General features: G+C 35.2%; 1 protein-coding gene across 1 annotated transcript in view; it reads right to left on the bottom strand.

Moving 5' to 3' along the window:
• Positions 1–20,777, bottom strand: part of PHF14 (PHD finger protein 14) — a 171,276-nt gene that overhangs the window by 150,188 nt on the left and 311 nt on the right. The window contains exons 2-4 of the mRNA XM_049768882.1: positions 20,371–20,481; positions 7,488–8,272; positions 340–484 (exon numbers count right to left, since the gene is read on the bottom strand). Coding sequence (XP_049624839.1) covers positions 340–484; positions 7,488–8,272; positions 20,371–20,481 — 1,041 coding nt within the window. The remainder of the gene's footprint in view (positions 1–339; positions 485–7,487; positions 8,273–20,370; positions 20,482–20,777) is intronic.

Genomic DNA, 20,777 nt, shown 5'->3' with positions numbered 1-20,777 from the left:
TTTCAATAAAAAACAATGTACTAGACTAAAATTGATACTAAATTATTTCTAGTTACATATAAAACCCAGAAACAATGCCATAAAGCATAACAAAAATTTCAAATACTATGATTTTATGTAATAAAATTTCCCTTTAGTTTAAAACACATTTAAATAAAAATAATCTGAAAAGTGATCCCTACCACTGTGAATTTATTACAAAGCACTTTATGAATTACCATAAAATACTGAAGAAAATATCTTAGCATATTACAATATATACAAGCTAATTTCATTAACATGTGTTTCAATGAGTCTTTTCTAAAGAGATGCAAAAAAAAAAAAAAGGCACAAAATTACCTTCATGAACTGTAATGCCACAATTGTCACATTGAATTATTTCATCAGCATCCTCGCTATTATCTCCAAGACAAACACAGCAAATTAGAATATGGTCCATTTTTTGAGAACTCCAATTTTGACTCTTCTCAAGAATCAGCGAGTCCTAATAAATATATCAGAAAATCACAAATTAAATGAAACAGTAAGTTTAATATTTATGCATTTAATTTATTTAATGCATTTACAAAATCATGTCTTTCTCCATCTTTAGTCAATGTGTGCTACATTTAAATAGAAGACCTCTTTTTCAGTGTACTTAGAAAACCTTCTAAGTTCCCTAATTTTTGTCTAATTTTAACTTCTATGTAAGTCCCCAATCCTCTATTTCTCTTTTAGGAAATGAAAACTCAGGAATGCAACTAATAATTCTGCATGTGCTTTGCCTTTCTGGATTATAATTAAGTCCCTTAACTATGAAAAAAGAAAAATTACTCATGAGCAACTGTTAATCCTACATATAGCTTTTAAAATTATAAATCACGAGTTCTATATTTTTGAAATTTATCATCTTATCCTATAAATCCTTCTTATAAACCCTATCTAGAAGAAACAAAACAAATATTTAAACAAGAAGTAAATTCTAGGTAATATATTAAAAGCAAATATGTGTGTGGTAGTAATTTTAAACTCTATAATTCCTTAAAGTTAGGAAACTCAGATTATCAAACTACTATATGATAGTTTGTAGAGAACCTACATAGATACAGAGATAAGTAGATATCTATGTGCACATATTAATATATATATTCTGTACATATAATATATATATGTATGTACAGAACACCATTTAAAAAGGATGCAAGTTGACTTGTTGCTAAGAATCACAATATTATATTCATGTCAAGAAAAGTAGTAATAAAGACAATTAATTTAAAAGAATGGAATATGCATTAATAGACAAATATAAAGGCAATTAAAGAATTTGCTTCTGATAATTAAAATCCTCCATGCCAACAGATTCAAACTTTAAATAAAACATTAACAAGGTAATGCTTCATTATATTTACACATTGGGTTTAGCATTACATGCAATAAAAGATAACAATTGAAGACTTAAATCTTTAAGATTCAGGAAAAAAAGTATTATGCCATATACTCACAAAAAATTTTGTATTAATATTATATCATATTTTTATATTCTTTAAACCTATATCTAAACTTTCTTTTGTTGTTTGTTTTGTTTTGTTTTGGGGCCACACCTGGTGATGCTCGGGGGTTACTTCTGGCTATGCACTCAGAAATTGTTCCTGGCTTGTGGGACCATATGGGACGCTGGGGAATCGAACAGCAGTCCATCCTAGGTTAGCGCATGCAAGGCAGATGCCTTATCGCTTGCACCACCACTCCAGCTCCTATATTAACATATTAGTATAGAATGATACTTGGCATTCTTTAACGTGATAGTAAATAATACACTTAGTGTTTTACTAAGTGTAGAGTTATATTTTATAAGTTTATATTTATAAGTTATATTTTACTAATGTTACTTAAGTAACATTTGATATGCAAAATAGTTTAGAAAGAGGGAGACAGGAGGGGATGTTCTTACTCTTAATGCTGTATAGTTATTATCTTTTTTTTTTTTTATTTTGGTTTTTGGGCCACACCCAGCGGTGCTCAGGGGTTACTCCTGGCTGTCTGCTCAGAAATAGCTCCTGGCAGGCACGGGGGACCATATGGGACACCAGGATTCGAACCAAGGACCTTTGGTCCTGGATCGGCTGCTTGCAAGGCAAACGCCGCTGTGCTATCTCTCTGGGCCCAGAGTTATTATCTTGCATCTCTTTGTTATTAAAATATATACCAACATAGTTTGGGGACTTTGGGGTACCAAATAGTAAATTAATTCCTAAAAATAAATAATGTTTTATAATACTTTGATGTTGCAAGAAAAAAATCTGTACAAATTTCATCACATTACTCATTTTTATGTGTATAGCATTTGACTTCAAGTCAAATTATTCTTTTTCATCTAATTATCACAAGCTAAACATCAAAGCTGTTGATTTTCATCTATAAAATCCAAAAACTTCCAAACACTACCAGTGACCCTACTAGCTCCCAACACTACTGGGTCTGAACATCAACACATCACCAAAACACAAAACGATCTTGCCCAATTAGTTGTCCAAATTATGCCAAAAGTGGCCAACTCTTGAGCACTTCTTGGAACACACACACACACACACACACACACACACACACACACACACACACAAATCAATAAAAAATTAACACCTAGCCCATGAGACTGTAAAGAGAAAATTAAAAAGATAACCGGTCAAAAGCTTTCCTAAGAAATTATTTATTTACATAAATTTATAATTTAATTTATATAAATAAATTATTTATTCCCTTTTCTTCTCTGCACTTCCAGTGTTTCAAGAAACATAGATTACCGTTACTGGGCTATTTACTATGTAAGTTCCAAAAGAAAAACTACAAGCCTCAATGTTATTACTTTATATATTTTCTCATAGCAAATTTAAAAAAAAAAAGACATTGTCTTAAAATAAACATTGTCTTCTTAAATCATAAAGATTTAAAAAGAGAAAATTGCAAAAAGGGCCATGGAGATGGCTCCAAAAATGTTGATACAGATACCTGGAATGCACAGAATCCCAGGTTTGATCCCTGGCACCTCTCACATATCACCTAGAGCAGCCTTCATAGGCCCCAGAACCACTGGAAAGAACCTTTTCCATTTAAGGAAAAAAAAAAAGGCAAGCATCTAAATTGTTTCTCCATACCAAATTCTCTTTATCTATATTATCATTTAAGCAAAAATAAATAAAATAGGTTATTTCTGGACCTCTTATCCTCATTATTTCACTTATTACAATTGTAATACAGAAAGAAATGGAAGAAACAAGAGTCCTACATTTTTACTCTATTCATGTGGCTAAGGATGCTTCAATGGAGATAACTGAATAAAATTCTCTTAAAAATTATAATCTAAGCTTCCTTTAACAAATCAAATATGTGTATAAGCACTCTTACAATCAAAAAAAGATCATTTATCATCAATTTTAATTAGCATATTCTGGGCCAGAAAGATAGCATAGAAGTAAGGCGTTTGCCTTGCATGTAGAATGACAGTGGTTCAAATTCCGGCATCCCATATGTTTCCCGGAGCCTGCCAGGAGCGATTTCTGAGCATAGAGCAAAGAGTAACCACTGAGCACTGCCGGTGTGACCAAAAAACCAAAAAAAAAAAAAAAAAAAAAAAAATTAACATATTCTGAAAGCGTATATCTTTCAAGTTTCTGAAGAAAATAATTAAAATAATTAAGCTAAAGTATAGAATTATATGAAAATATGACACATAAAAAGACAGAAATAGGGACAATGGATTTTTTTTTTCAAAGAAATGCAAGGGTTCAACCTACAAGTTGTGTATGTGTTTGTATATGTGTGGGTCTGTGTGTGTCTGTGTATGTATTTGTGTAGTGCTAGGGATCAAGCTCAGGTCCATATTCAAACAGACCATGAACTTTTACACCGAGCTATCCCAAGCCTGAGAATGTGAAAATTTTAATGTACAAAAATATTACCAGTCAGGGATATATTTCAGTCACAGAGGACAAGTGTCAGGACTCAAACTGATCTCTAGGTACCAGAAAAAAAAAGCAGTAGTAATATAAAAGGTACCACAGCAGTAAATCAATAACTTCTTTGGTTTTATCCCTCATATTTAAAGTTGACTCCAAAAATCTGAGTAATTTTAAACTTTATAAAGTATCCAAAATATATGAGCTTACATAATTATGTATTTCAGAGAGCCAGGAATATACTCTAGCACCATACAAAACATACACACACACACTCATACATAAACCCAATATATGTATTCCACACACATGTCTCATTAGGGTGTTAAGAGACATAAAAGGGTCCTAACCCTCAAAAAAGAATATTTTAATTCCCCGACAAAGTTTCAAATCACAAAATGTCTGTTACCTACAATCATCAAGGATTATATATTTAAATAACTGTATTAAGAGAAAAAAGTTATGAAGCTTTCAGGTAGAATATTATTGAGTAAATTAACTTTATGAAGTTCTATACTTCAATACAATGTCAAGTGAAAACGAAAGCAGAATAAACACAAAAGAAATTAAGTTAGCTTCTATAAGAAACTTCGTGGTACTGGAGAAATCATACAGCCAGTAGGGTGCTTGCCTTGCATGAAGCTGACATGGGTTCAATCTCCAGCAGCCAATGGTCCCCTAAGCCCATCAGGAGGGATCCCTGAGAGCAGAGCCAGGAATAACCCCTATGCATCACTGGAATGACCCAGTGGGTGTGACACAAACACAAACAAAAAAATAGAATTTCATGATAATTGTATCAAGGAACTTTTGTAAGAAGTGTCTGGAGAAGCCAGTGCAATGGAACAGTCAGAAGGGTGCCTGCCTTGTACATAGCCAAGATGGTTTGGGTCCTAGGACCACATATAGATTCCCTGAGCCCACAAGGAGTGATTCCTAAGCACAGAGCAAGGAGTAAGCCTTGAATACTACCAGCTCCCAAAAAACACCAAAAAGAAAATAAAGGTGCTCTAAAATCTCATTCCTTTGGAACTGTTTATTAATTTTATAAAGTTTCTTTATATACTAGTCTTTTTTCTAAAAAGAGAAAACTAAACACAAAAAATGCATCTGTGCATCACATTGTACTCCATAGGCTCTTAAGCAATATATTATGTGTTAAAGATTAAGTAATATATAAAAATGGGAGAAAAAAACAGGGGACAGAGAAACAGCACAGTGTGGGTGTCTGCCTTGCACATGGCAGACTGGGTTTGATCCTCAGCATCCCATATGGTCCCCCAAGCACTGCCAGGAATAATTCCTGAGTCTAGAGCCAAGTTAACTCCAGAGCACTGCTGGGTATGTCCCAAAAAAATAAAAATAAAAATAAGATGAATTTTATGAGGAAAATTTCTAAACAAATTCAAATCTTCACATAACTCAGTATAAAAACTAATCTAAAGTACTTCTACCCTTATACATATTTTTCTAACCATTTAAAAGTGAGGTATGTGTTGTCAGAAGGAAACTTAAATAATAGATACAGAAAAAAGTACTAAGTGCTATAAAATAAACTGGATATATGTCTTAATGTAACAAATGGATTCTCCTGGGGCCGGTGAGGTGGCACTAGAGGTAAGGTGTCTGCCTTGCAAGAGCTAGACAAGGAAGGACCGCGGTTCTATCCCCCGGCGTCCCATATGGTCCCCTCAAGCCAGGGGCAATTTCTGAGCGCTTAGCCAGGAGTAACCCCTGAGTATCAAACGGGTGTGTCCAAAAAAAAAAACAAAAACAAACAAACAAACAAAAAAATTGGATTCTCCATACCTGTTCCCTAAATGTAAATTAGTTGTATGGAACTGTGCTACAACATTATAAGTACTCATTTTTATTCCAAATCACAATGCTTCTTTACCTGAAGATAAGAATTTATGTCAACACTGGAAGCAGGCCAACATACTGCATAGGAAAGTGGGCAAATTACCTATGTTTATAATACCAATGTTTATAATATAAAATATAAGCTGCTATATATCTCTCTTGACATATGTAGCCCCTCACAGCCTGCTATAACTTTAGTAAGAAAATAACTAAAAATTTTAGGAAAGCTAAAAGGTAATCACTACTATGTAAAACCTGTAAGCAGAAAAATGTAAAAAGAACAAATAAAGCATAAATGGAAAATCTTTCTACCAGTTTAGCTTATTTCAGTGATATGGGAGGAGGGAGGAATAAGTGTTTGGTAAATAATGAATTCTGGAAACTAAAAACACATTAATGGAAATGAAATACAATTATAAGTTTACATGTGATGTAACAGATACATCTACATGTAAGAGACAACTAAATCTCTGGAAGAAAAACATATACATAAACACACAGACAAAGAAACACATATATGTTTGGTTGAAGAGTCTTGAATGTTGCATCTTGGGCCCAATGGACAACCTAACCTTCAGTAGTAGAACTTCAAGTGGAAGAACTGAATCATTACTGTAGTTTTATGACAGGAATGTTTGTTTTGTGAGAGAAATGTTTGTTTTCTTTCACTTCCTTGAGGAGATTTATTCACTAAATATATGTAAATATGTAGTCTGTATTTACTCCCATATACCTAAAGCATCAATATTGTGACTATTCAGATGATGGGCATTTAATCGTTAAAAAAAAAAAAAACCTTTAAAAAAAAGTCTAAGACAATCATGGTGTTTGTTGTCATGCTCTAAAAAAATCTACATTTGGGGGGGAGGGCGACAAGGTGGTGCTAGAGGTAAGGTGTCTGCCTTGCAAGCACTAGCCAAGGAAGAACCGCAGTTCAATCCCCTGGCGTCCATATGGTCCCCCCAAGCCAGGGGCAATTTCTGAGCGCTTAGCCAGGAGTAACCCCTGAGCATCAAACAGGTCTGGCTCAAAAAAACCAAAAAAAAAAAAAAAAAAAATCTACATTTTTATGTGAATATGGATAGACATGACCAACCTAAAAAAAGTGACCTCTATTTTAATAATCCATTGAGTATCATTCAGTAGCTCTATGAAAAACTGGAAATGATCATACAAATTATAAGTGGACTATATTACTATTTCCCAAACCTATAGAATGAAAAATCTAAAAAAAAATATTGACTGTGAGGGGCCAGAGCAATAGCGCAGCATTTGCCTTTCACACAGCTGATCCAGGATGAACCTCGGTTCGACCCCTGGTGTCTGATATGGTCCACCAAGCCAGGAGCAATTTCTGAGCACATAGCCCAGAGTAATCCCTGAGCGTCACCGGTGTGGCCCAAAACCAAAAAAAAAAAAAAAAAATTGACTGTGTGCTCCTTGAGGGCAGTGATTTTGAGCTCCTTGAGAATGGCAACAAATAGTAGATACTCAATAAAGATTGGTTGGCCAAATGAATAAATGTTAGTTAGGGTTCTCTTTCACTCCCATAGCTGTCTATAAATAAAGATTTCAAAGAAGCCACTTAATCTAATGAGTAGAATTTAGAGAATGAGTAGGTTTAAAATGAGTAGCTTTAAAGAATTCCCTTTCCCCAGACAAACAGATATCATAAAAATTGGGTTCATCTACCTCATTACTCTTGCTTTGTGATAGTGTCAGGCTATCATTGGTCAGTTCCTCATCATCACCACTGTTTCTGCTAAGAACTTTACTCTTCTTCTTCTTGCAACCCGCTTCACTGGCAGGGCTGCTATGATCATCATCATTGCCTTCATCATTCTCATCTTCATCACTGACACTTCCTTCATCTTCATCATCCTCATTGTCTCCATCACTGCCCTCTTTCTGAGATGCAGATCTTCCCTTTCTCTTTACTAGAGTGGGTCGCCAATCGTTGTCATCTTCACTGTCATAGTCATCCATATCATTCAGCTCTTCCATAGACACAAAATCCAAAAGCGGTCGATTGCGGCGAAGGTTCCACTTTTTGGGTTCACTGACTTGTTCCTCTGTAGCTGCTGCTGGAGTGGGGGCAGAAGGAGATATGTTAACAGTAGGAGGACTTGTGGCTGGTGTGCTGGCAGCAGCAGAAGCAGCCACATTATCAGATACTGTGGTTTTTTCTCTCTCTTTCTCTCTCTCCTCTTTTTCTCTCTCCTTTTCCTTTTCCTTCTCTTTCTCCTTTTTCTTTCTAGGTCTGTCTCCATTTTCTTCTTCCTCTTTCTTCTCTATTTTAATTAACTGTTTTTCAGAAGACAGTATTTCTTCTTCTGTAGGATTTTTAAGTTGTTCTTCTTTGACTTTAATATCTTCATTTAGTTCTTCCTCCAAAATATTTTCTTCAGAGTCACTACAGGAGCCTTCTCCACTGTCTTTTGAGGGATCTTCACTTCCATTACCACTCCCTTCTGAATCTGTTGAAAATATGAGAAAAAAAAACCACACATATGTAGATACATACACACACACACCACACAACGTGACACAAATGAAGCCACCAAAATTTGTGAATAACTTGCAAAACAATATAAACAAATTTAAGTCAAAGGATGGTAGACATTCCCAACCAGATTAAATAATTTGATGAAGTTGGTATAATGATTTTAGTTAAATAAATTACTGATGAAGATGAATATATGCAACTAAATTAAAATATGCAAGAAGCAAATTTTCTCTATATGTAAATGTGTATTCCTTTCTAATCGAGCACTTGAATTTAACTTATTAATAATATAATACTGATCATTCCTTTCCCTTACCTCTTTCTTTTATAAGCTGTTTGAACTTAAGCATTAAGCCATACTCAGAACAAGAAAAATATGACACACACACAAAAAAAAAAAAACCACTTTGTTTCATTTTTATCACTCTTTACCCAGCATAAAAAACACAGACATTTATGACATCAACTTGTACCAGATCCCAAATCAATTTTAGGCACCAACTACACAGATGATGACACAATAGCAATGATACTGAAAATGAAAGTTACAGGGGAAGGTATCAATTTTCCTTCTTATTAGGATATTCTTCATATAAGTAAAAGAGTCACCTCAATTTTAAAAAATTCAAGGTAACAACTACTATTATCTCTAGAATAAGAAAGTTCATGAATTTTTTTTAAACATTTCATCTTAAAAATAAGCAATACACTCTGAAAGGACAAGCTGAGGACAAAGAAGCTCATGCAGAACAATAAACTTTCTAACATGTTTCTTCCATCTTACATAGGGTATCCCATGCCCTCTCTACCCAGCACTAGCTAAAAACTTTCTCATCTTTCAGCAGATTTGCAAATTTGATATTCAAGTCAAATTTCAACAAATAATCAAATAAATAAAAATCTAAAATATTTGGGGAAAGAGAACAAACAGTAAGAGTAATAAAAAGTTGTAGAGCAGTAAAAAGGAAGAAGCAAGCTAGTCACAATAAGTCTTACCCTAATACTAACAGAAAAATCTATACATTAAGTATTTTTTGTATAGATAGCCAAGGAAAGAATATTTAAAAGTGATGAAAAACATTCAAATTCTAGATCATTTTAATTCCAGTAACTCAGTTTTAGCTTCCACAATTAGTCTGACATTAAAAGTGAAGGAGTGATCTGTAATTAGTATCTGGTAACAAGTAGCCATGTAAATTCTTCACAAATAGATGATTTTAAAAAAAAAACTCAAAATAAATCACATAAAGATTTAAGTAAAAGTAGATATTGACTGATGTTATAAAATCTGTATCAATCTCAAGGTTATCATGCAGGTACCACAGGTTATTCAATAATATTGTAAAATAGCATTTCATCCTGAGCAATTTCACATGGGACATAAGAACAATCATGCAAGTTAATGATACCTTATCTGAAACTTTTGAAGCTTGATGTATTACATAATTTACATTTTTGACAGAGTTTAGAAAGATAGTTTAGTATATGTATAATACATTAATACTGTCAGAAACACATTATTTCTGTAAAAGTAGGAATATGCACAAATATACTACATAAGTCATTCAAATAAACTGCTATCAGTTCCAGCCAGGTTTTAGCACTAAACAAATTAATATCAAAACTAGGAAATGCCCTTAGATTTTATGAGCATAAGTATTTCAAAGAGTATAACCAAATGCCATACACAAATAACTAATTTATTTTCAACTTAACAGCTCTAAATATTCTTAAGGAAACTGTAATTTTACATCACTCAACTAAACTGTTTAGTAAGAAAAGCAAATTCTGATTTAAAAATTCCTAGATCTTTTTAGATAAGAATATAATTTATCATATTTATAATTAATAATTATATGCAGAGTTGATCAGATACCATTATGGCATGGTGACTGACAAACTGGACCACTTCACAAGCAATGTCATATGCAGAGCTGGAAGATGAAGAAAAGGAGTTTTACCAATAATAACATTTAAAAATAAACCAGCAGATAATAATAATAGAATGAACTAGAGTAGAAATGTGGATATGATTAAAACTGAGACTAATCCAACTTTGCTTGATAAAATTAAAACTTGTTTATTTGGGGCCGGAGCGGTGGCACAGAGCAGTAAGGCATCTATCTGCCTTGCCGGCGCTAGCGTAGGACAGACCACGGTTCCATCCCCAGCATCTCAAATGTCCCCCAGCCAGGAGCGATTTCTGAGCGCATAGCCAGGAGTAATCCCTGAGCATCACCAGGTGTGGCCCAAAACACAAACAAATGAAAAAGTTGTAAAACTTGATAAGTTTTATAGGCTGTCAGTGACATTTACAATGGTAGCAGTTGTTTCCAGTATGACCAATCCCATTTCTTAAAGTGAAGAAAACCAGAGACATAGTTCAGGTGACTAAAGCATGCTCTGTATGCATGGGATCCACATTCGAACCCTGGTTCAATATGGTACCATAGCTAGATGTGGCCATAAAACCTAAAAATAGTAATAATGAAGTAGAGAAAAACTGGTTCTGTTCAACAATGCCATAGTTAAAAACAAAATTTTAAATGTCTTATATTTGGTTTTAGAAGGATGTGAGATTTTTTTCCACAAATCCAAATCCTAGTAACTTACCCAACCCATTACTCTCTAAATATAATATACTCCAACTGTAGGAAGTAGAAGTATATTCAATTTTTCTATACAATTCAAAATTTCCTTCCTCACACTTATATTCATTGCAGCACTATTTTATATAGCCAGACTCTGGAAACAACCTAGATGCCCTTCAACAGATGACTGGCTAAAGAAACTGTGGTACATATATACAATGGAATACGACACAGCCATCAGGAGAGACGAAGTCATGAAATTTTCCTATACATGGATGTACATGGAATCTATTTTGCTGAGTGAAATAAGTCAGAAGGAGAGAGATAGACACAGAATAGTCTCACTCATCTATGGGTTTTAAGAAAAATTAAAAACATTGAAATAATTCCCAGAGATGAGGGCCAGCAGGACCGGCTCAAGATATGAAGCTCACCACAAAGAGTAGTGGTGCAATTAGGGAAATAACTACACTAACAACTATCATGTCAATCTTCTGAGAGAAGTAGAATGCCTATCTCAAATACAGGCAAGGGTTGAGAAGGAGGGAGAGGGGCATTGGTGGTCGGAATGTTGCACTGGTGAAGGGGGTGGTATTCTATCTTTTTTTTTTTTTTTGGTTTTTTGGGCCACACCCATTTTGATGCTCAGGGCTTACTCCTGACTAAGCGCTCAGAAATTGCCCCCGGCTAAGAGGGACCATATGGGACGCCAGGGGATCGAACTGCAGTCCTTCCTTGGCTAGCACTTGCAAGGCAGACACCTTACCTCTAGTGCCACCTCGTCGGCCCCTGGTATTCCATTTATGACTGAAACCCAACTACAATCATGCTTGTAATCATGGTGCTTAAATAAAGATTTTATAAAAAAAAAAAAAAAAAGATTTTATATATTAAAAAAATTCTATTTTTCTTGGACCTCTGAAAAGTAATATTATCTTAAAAATAACTATACTTCTTTTTGGTATACAGATATTTAAGGGATGGAGATAAACAATATACAGTGAATAATGTAACTTGTAATTACAACAATGAGAAAATTCAAAGTTCTTTTCTTTTATAGTTTTTAGTCCACACTTAGTGATGCTCAGGGGTCACTCCTAGCAATGCACTCGGGAGTCACCCTGGAAGTGTTCAAAGTACCATCTGGGAGACTGAAGCTCAAGCCCAGGTCATTTGCATGCAAAGTAATAATTTTACCCACTGTGCTATCACTCTGGGCCCAAATTAAAGTTCTTGACAGTCATGAAATTTGCTCCTGCATGAACAGACATAGAGAGTATAATTCATGCTGAGTGAAATGAGTCAGAGGGAAAGGGACAGACATAGAATGATCATACTCATCTGTAGTATACTAAATATTATAGACATAGAATTACAGACATAGAATGATCATACTCATCTGTAGTATACTAAATATTATATATATATAGGTATATATATGAGAATAATACCCAACGGTAATAGAAATAATAGAGTGTAATGCAGTTAAGATGGAGAAAGAACTACTATGACAATAATAGCTGGAAATGATCTCTCTGGACAAGAACTGAAAATTAAAAGAAAGTAACATGATATGCATAACCCCCTTAATGACAGTATTGCAAACCATGTTGCCTAAAAGGAAAAAAAGAGAGAGGAAGAAAGAAAAAGAGAGAAGAAAAGTTTTTGCCATAGAGGCAGGGGACAAAGGGAGGAGATGACACAAAACACTGGTGGAAAGGATAGGTGTTGGAACTCTGAACTCAACTTTCAACAACTTTTTTAACTCTATCTCATGGAGAAGTAATTAAAAATTAATTAGTAAAAAGTTATTGTCTAAGCCAGGAGTAACCCCTGAGCCCTGCCAGGTGTGACCCAAACACCAAAAAAAAGTTATTGTCTATAATTATATCTTATAGACTACAAAGAAAAATGTTCTACTACTATAAATTCAAATAATGACTCTGCCACATGGAAGGAAGAAATGACTTCAAATAGCAATTACAGCCATAAAGACATTCACAACCATTAAGATAGTATAGGTCAGAGAGAGAGAGAGAGAAAGACACAGAATGGTCTCACTCCTCTATGGGTTTTAAGAATAATGAAAGACATTCTTGCAATAATAACTTACAGACACAAAAGAGAAAAGAGCTGGAAGTTACAGCTCACCTCAGGAAGCTCACCACAAACAGGGATGAGTTTAGTTAGAGAAATAGTTACATTTTGAACTATCCTAATAATGAGAATGTACGAGGGAAATAGAAAGCCTGTCTAGAGTACAGGCGGGGGTTGGGTGGGGAGGAAGGAGATTTAGGACATTGGTGATGGTAATGATGCACTGGTGATGGGTGGTATTCTTTACATGACTGAAACCCAAACACAATCATGTATGTAATAAAGTTGTTTAAATTAAAAAAAAAAAAAAAGATAGTACAGGTCTTATAGGAAGCCAAGCCTAGTTCAATACTTAATCCTATATGATTCCCTGAGCATCCATCCACAGTTGTAATCCTGGAGACCCCTGCCAAGGCAGCACCAAATTCTCAGGCACTCTTATGAAACTTTCAGCCACAGGACTGACCACATGGCTGACCACATGACTGAGAATGGTTCTATGGCCCAGTGAGCATCACCTGGGAGGCTTCTGCAACAGGAAAGAGAGTTGGCTCAATTGATAGAGCATATGCTATGCATGCAGGAAGCCTAGGTTTCACCCTCAGCACCAGCTGATTCCTCTAGGAGTGAGCCTTGAATACAGGCATTGTCAGAAATGACCCATAAACGCCACTGGATTTAAAAAATAAAACCTACAAAGATGGGGCCAGCAAGGTGGCACTAGAGGTAAGGTGTCTGCCTTGCAAGCGCTAGCCAAGAAGTACTGTGGTTCGATCCCCTGGCGTTCCATATGGTCCCCCCAAGCCAGGGGCAATTTCTGAGCGCTTAGCCAGGAGTAACCTCTGAGCGTCACCAGGTGTGGCCCAAAAACCAAAAACCAAAAAAAAAAAAAAAAAAAAAACCTACAAAGATGTGGGTGGGGGAACTAAAAAGCTTAAAACTACAATAAAAACATTTACATTAGAAGTAGGTCTTTCGGGCCCAGAGAGATAGCACAGTGGCGTTTGCCTTGCAAGCAGCCGATCCAGGACCAAAGGTGGTTGGTTCGAATCCCGGTGTCCCATGTGGTCCCCCATGGCCTGCTAGGAGCTATTTCTGAGCAGACAGCCAGGAGTAACCCCTGAGCACCACCGGGTGTGACCCAAAAACAAAAAAAACAAAAAAATAAAGTAGGTCTTTCATTAGAAACTGACGTTCCTACTTCTTGTTAATTTCTAAGGATAGGGTGCTCAGAAGTAGAGTACAAGCTTTGCATTGGTTCAATCCCAGGCACCAGGGGGAAAAAAGAAAGAGTCTCAAATACACAATATAACCAAATTTCTCTAAGCAATAACTATTTCAATTAACAAATAAGTATTACAGTTTATGCATTTTAAAAACCTTTAAGAACTCCTTCACAGTATGTAATCTCTAAGTTTGATGCCTGAAAAATATTAAATAGTATTATTTAATTTGTGTCTTATACTAACTTTGCTGTATGTATAGAAAGATAGATAAATATATATATAGATACAGATATAGATATGCAAGCACAACAGATAGTGGATGACCAGTCTACTGATTACTCAGTTAGATTTTAAGGCCACCTTTGACTAGTCCTGCATATCTTTCTTTAGAAACCAAAAGAACTAATTCTCTACTTCTCTAGTTCTAGCTATGCATCTTACATTTTAAGTAGTAGTTCTCAGGTAGGAACAACTTTGTCCTACAGTAGAATATGTGATAATGTCTACATATAAACTTTTTATGAAAGAGTAAGAGGTGAGGTTGGAAGTAAGGAAAGATACTATTAGTATTTAGTAAGTAAAAGGCTTGCGATCACATATCCTTCTTTGTACAGGACAAATTACTGCCGAAATGGATTACCCATGCTAAAATGTCAAGGTTGAGATTTTGGCCTAGCATATAAGGCCTTATTTTAACTTCATTGAACTTACCAGGCTTATCTCTCCTGTTATTTTACTTATTCCTGAACCCAAATATAAATCATATTTTCCAAATCCACACTAACAGTTATTGTTTTTCCCACCTACATATCTATTTTTCACCTCCAAGTACAACTCTTTCATCACTTAACTGTTCTCTATATAGTCTCAAGTAAACCCATCTCCTTTGAAAGACTTGAACTACACATCATCAATCAAGTCTTCTGTCATTGTTCCAAAGCTTAATTAATGATTCAAATAATACTTAGTGAATTCTGCATATTATCTATGATGGTGCTTTAAACAAAAATATAGACAGTGACCATATTTGATCCACTTAGCCATGGTCAGATTAAGCACAAAATACTACCAAAGAAAAGTTTCAGTCTCTTACAGATATTACTTAGCAATATGGCATAATGAAGCTACAGCTCCAAATCTAAAATTAAGCCTTTTTCTTTAACCAGGAGGCTGGGAGCACCCACAAAGGAATTTTTCCAACCTCTTATTCCTTTCCCATAATACCGTTTCCTTATTTTCTCTTGTTCCTCCTTTTTTCTTTCCTGTGATATCCCATTCTTCTGATTGGTTCCCTCGTCTCATACTATGGTCTCCATTTATGCGATTTTCAAGTATGGCCCTTTTGTCATACTCTTCAAAGCCTATAGAAATTCATTTGGCCCACAGTTGAGAATGCTTGTTTATCCTACCTGAAAGGTACATTTTGTCCCCAATCCTATCCAAATCTCAAGAATAATCAATTTGAATAGGCCAACCATAAAATTACAGCTATTTTCCTGGTTTTGACCCACAAACTAGTAATTTCAATATGATACACTATGACAGTTCCATACATGTTTATTTTGATAGTCAACACCGTAATTCAAATATATTTATGCTTATTTTAGGGCTTATTAGTTATAAAGTTTATTGACTGTCCTCAACTCAAATAATAATAAATTCAGCTTAATGTTTACATTTGAGCAAAATTTAAAATTAATTTTTTTTTTTTTTAGTTTTTGGTCACACCCGGTGGCACTCGGGGTTACTCCTGGTTCTTCACTCAGAAATCGCTCCTGGCTGGCTTGGGGACTATTGGATGCCAGGATTTGAACCACCATGGGTCCTGGATGGGCTACATAAAGGCAAACGCCTACAGTTGTGCCATCTCTGGCCCCAAGATTAACTTTTTTTTTTTTTTTGGTTTTGGGGCCAAACCCATTGGCCCTCGGGGGTTACTTCTGGCTCTGTACTCAGAAATCACTCCTGGCAGGCACAGGGTCCAAATGGTATACCGAAATTCGAACCACCATCCACTCTGGGAACCACTGTCCACTCTAGGTGGGCTATATGCAAGGCAAATGCCCTACTGCTGTGCTATCTCTCCAGCCTCAAGATTAACTGTTTTAATGTGAAAATCAGCTGATGGTAGAAAACTTACTAAGTGTTAATAAGCACTTGTCAATTTCATGGTAGGTCAAGTTTTAGCAACATGCATTGTTTCTTATTGTATGTAAAGCCTATATATAAAATTGTTTGTCTGTAAAGATATTAGATTGTCTACATTTTTATTAAAGCTGAACACAGAAATAAAGTTTTGTGATAAAAATTTCAGGTTCCAAAATGAAGATCAGAAGAAACTGATGCACAATCAAACACCTTAACATTAAGTTCTTAGAATATCATGAATTCAGTCAATAAGTCATTTCAATTTAACAGAGGTTGTTTTAGAAAGAAGTTGTAATAGAAACATAAATTCATCATTTCTCAACCTCTAATCTCCTATTCAGAAGTTGGGTTAGGATTCCACAACTTCAAACAAACTGGTTTGAAAACCAATTAAATCTATCTAATAAAGTCTAATGATCTCAGGCAGGCTACAAAATGTTTCAGAAGCCAGAAAGATAGTTCAAAATGGGCTGAGAGCTGGGTTTCAGCTCAAGACAAGGTGATCACCCGCTTAGTGCAGAGCCAGGAGTAGCCCACACACACCAACAGGTAAAGCCCCCAAACAAACAGAAACAAAAGGATTCCAAGGGAAAATACTGGTAAAACATTATCTCAGGTATAGGCAACACCAAAACACTTTATACAGGAGTTGAAAGTATAATTAAATTTCTATTGGTTATTAAATTTGTACACAAAATCAATTTCTACAAAGCTATGATTAATAACATATCAAGAACTATAGGGGCCGACGAGATAGCATGGAGGTAAGGCATTTGCCTTGCATGCAGAAGAACGGTGGTTCGAAACTCGGCATCCCATACGGTCCCCCATGCCTGCCAGAGGCAATTTCTGAGCATAGAGCCAGGACTAATCCCTGAGTGGTGCTGGGTGTGACCCAAAAAAACAAAAAACAAACAAACAAAAAAGAACTATACAGGGAAAGTTGTGAACATTTTAGCAAGCCAGAAGGCAATGAAGTAAAATACAACAGACAACTGTTATGACAAAAGAAGTATACATTATGCATTTTGAGAATGTTTTAAATAATTTTTTTTTTATTATCAGCCTAACAAACTCATCTTACCACTTGTCACAAATATTAGAAAATAATTTGGGGCCAGAGCAATGGTGCTAGCAGTAAGGCCCACGTTAGCCTAGGAAGACTGCAGTTCAATCTCCTGGTGTCCCATATGATCCCCCAAGCCAGGAGTGATTTCTGAGCGCATAGCCTGGAATAGGCCCTGAGAGTCACCGGGTGTAACCCAAAAACACACAAAAAAATTTTTTTTCAATTAACTTCCATTAAAATTTAACAAAGTCAAGAATCTCGATTGATCACAGATCATGAGATTATTGTATCTCCTGATACTTTGAGTTACTTTTAGAAAGTAGTTTGTATTATTCTAATTTATTTTTGAATAGTTTCAATCCCTGTAAAGAGAAACAATATCTATAAATGACTTCATCTCAATATAAAAAATTAACATAATAGTCAGGATTTACTGTCACAAAAAATTATAATTCCAAAAAATATTTTAAAAATCAAATTTTTTAGTTTTCCTCATATACTGTTCAAATAAGCAAACACCTTCTAACTAACCCAACTATTCTTGCCATAGTTTATGACATAATCCATAACAAATTAAATTAGATTCTAAGTCCAGAATATTACTGCCAAGTTTTCATCAAGAGAGAGATTAGAGTACTCTAATCTTTTCCTTTTATTTTTCTCTTCTTTGGAAGTACCAAACACCATAAATTCACTGAAATTTATGAAAAAAACTATATACAGAGATTAAAAAATAATTAATAAAGACAAATGTAGCAACTTAGAATTGCAAGGATTTTCAGTAAGTCACTAAAACATTCAAGTACTTTCAATTTAACATTGTATTACCTACTGTAGAATATACACAATTTTTTTTAATAATAGTAAATTTTGAAGTCAAAAGACAAAGATTAGGGCCAGAAATATAGTAAAAAAGACTGGAGCTCATATTTGGCCAGATTCGGTCCCCAGCATAGCATGTATGGTTGCCTGCCATCCAATGTAATCAAGTACCACTGACTGCAGCCCATCAAGAGAGAAAAAGATTTGACCTATTACTACCTAAGTAAAGAAAATTCTTTAAAATTTATATCAATCGTCTATAAAATATTGTCTGTCACTAATCTGCTGTACAAATTAAATGACTGAGACCCGAAATGGCACAATGAGTAAGGTACTTGCCACACATGCTATAAAGCCAGTTCAATCCCTTGAAGAACATATTTCCTTAAGTACTGCCAGAAGTGATCCCTGAGCACACAGCAAGAAGACCAGAGCACCACAGAGTGTGACCCAAAGTTACAATGTTTTCAATTATTATAGAGACAGTAAGTTCTCAGTCATAAAGCAAATTCTGCCTGTTGCTTCTATTGGCACTTTAGCAGGGGCATGGTGTGGTTAAGATTGGGTTGCTAAAGCTTATAAACATGTATAATTTTAAACTCTTGTAAACCAATGCTCCTCAATTTTGCGGGGAGCAGAGATCTCCTGCTGTACTCAGAGGTTACTCCTGGCTCTATGCTCAAAACTCACTCTTGGCAGGCATCCATATGGGATGCCGATGACTGAACCCCAGTCACCATATGCATGGCAAATGCCCTACCTGCTGTACTATTGCTCTAGTCTCTACCTCAATTTTTTTTTAATGTTAATAACAACAACCAGAGACATATCGTTCAAAGAGTTGTACACATGCTTTTAGTTCGGGAGGCCTAGGTTTGCTCTCTGACACCACATTGTCCTCCAAGTAGCATGAGAACACACTCTGAAGAATGCTGGAGTGTAGTACTGGTATAGTCTATGAGCACTCCCTGAGCACAAAGATATATGGCCAAAAAGTAATTAAAAGAATATAATAACTTGGGACCAAAGCGAGAGCACAGCGGGCAGGGCATTTGTCTTGCACACGGCCAAACCAGTTTCGATCCCCAGAGGCATCCCATACAATCCCCAGAGCCCACCTGAAGTAATTCCTGACCGAGGAGCCAGGAGTGAGCACTGAGCACAAGTGTGGCCCAAAACCAAAAAAGCAAACAAACAAAAAATAAATATAATAATAGCAAAACAACACAACCTAATTTTACCCCTTCCTACCATTTCTAGTAAGAGGGAAAAAATGAGGAAAAGGGAGAACATAACTAAGAAAAGCAAACTCTTAAAAATATTATAAAGTGAAAAATTCAAAAAGCTTTACTGTCTTTCTTCAAATTTTCATCTAGAGTTTATTAGCGATTTTCACATAAAATATTTTAAAATAACCTGTTTCTCATATCCCTGTACCTAAAAATGTATATACATAAAATGCATGTATGCGTGTACATATATAAATATATATGGTACAATGAACAGAAGGTACAAAAAAATTCTTATTTTCTGATTTCACAATTTTCACAAAGTTAATATACAATCCTTCTAAAATGGTGTCTTTAAAATTACAAAATATAAATAAGTAAACATGCCTTATACCACTATTTTTTGAACGGCCCCAATCCACAAGGTCTAAAACCTACCACAAAGTCCAACTTTTCACTCCGATCAATCTTATTCTATTAAGAAAAAAAAAAAGGAAAAAACAAAACTCCCTCAGATATTTCTGTTTTGATTAGAAAAAGAACACTGTTAAGATTATCCAAAGGGTAATATATTTTAGAATCGATCAATTTTATTTCTTTTAGTCAAGAATAAAAATATTTTAGGAAAATTCCTTCTCTGCCAATTATCTCTAAATATTTAGCAACAAAATAAACAAAAGCAATGATAGAATCTAGTTATGGGATCTTAGGGAAAATATGGGGAATCAAATGGACTAAGTAAAAGAGATTATGTGCTTTTAACTTTAAACTAGCACAATAGATCAAAACCGATTCCTAGTCATAAAAAAAGGGGGGGGGGAATTATTTGAAAATAAGTCCAGCTGCAAGAAAGCTGGGCAAAGGAAAAGAATGAAGGAAATGTTTACCTGAAGCATCTCCAACTTTAAAATCACTGTCATCTGAACTATCATAATCGAGAGCTTCTAGCAGAGAAGCTGTCAAAGGCTTCACCTGCCTCCTCTTGGAGCTGCGATCCACTGTTAAGAGAGAACATTAGACCGTCATTCTCAATCACACCAGGCACCAGGGCAGGGGCGCATAGAGAAAAAAGAAGATGCAGATAACTCTGTGCAAGGAATTGTTATCTATTTCAGTTTTTTTTTAGCAAAAGTTTAGCTGGGGATGGTTGGTTGAGTAGGAAAGTAGGCTAGAAAATAAGGGCCGGGTAGGGCAGCTGTAAGGGCCAGAATCCAAATTCTGAGAAGACCCCAAATGAAAGTTGACCCTCCTGCATAATTTTCTGCACATCATTCAAGCACACATCCGAACAGTC

This window comes from Suncus etruscus, chromosome 1 (genome assembly GCF_024139225.1).
Source record: "Suncus etruscus isolate mSunEtr1 chromosome 1, mSunEtr1.pri.cur, whole genome shotgun sequence".
Lineage (NCBI taxonomy): Eukaryota > Metazoa > Chordata > Mammalia > Eulipotyphla > Soricidae > Suncus > Suncus etruscus.
The sequence above is the reverse complement of the archived record's forward strand: the minus strand, read 5'-3'. Positions and strand labels throughout refer to the sequence as shown.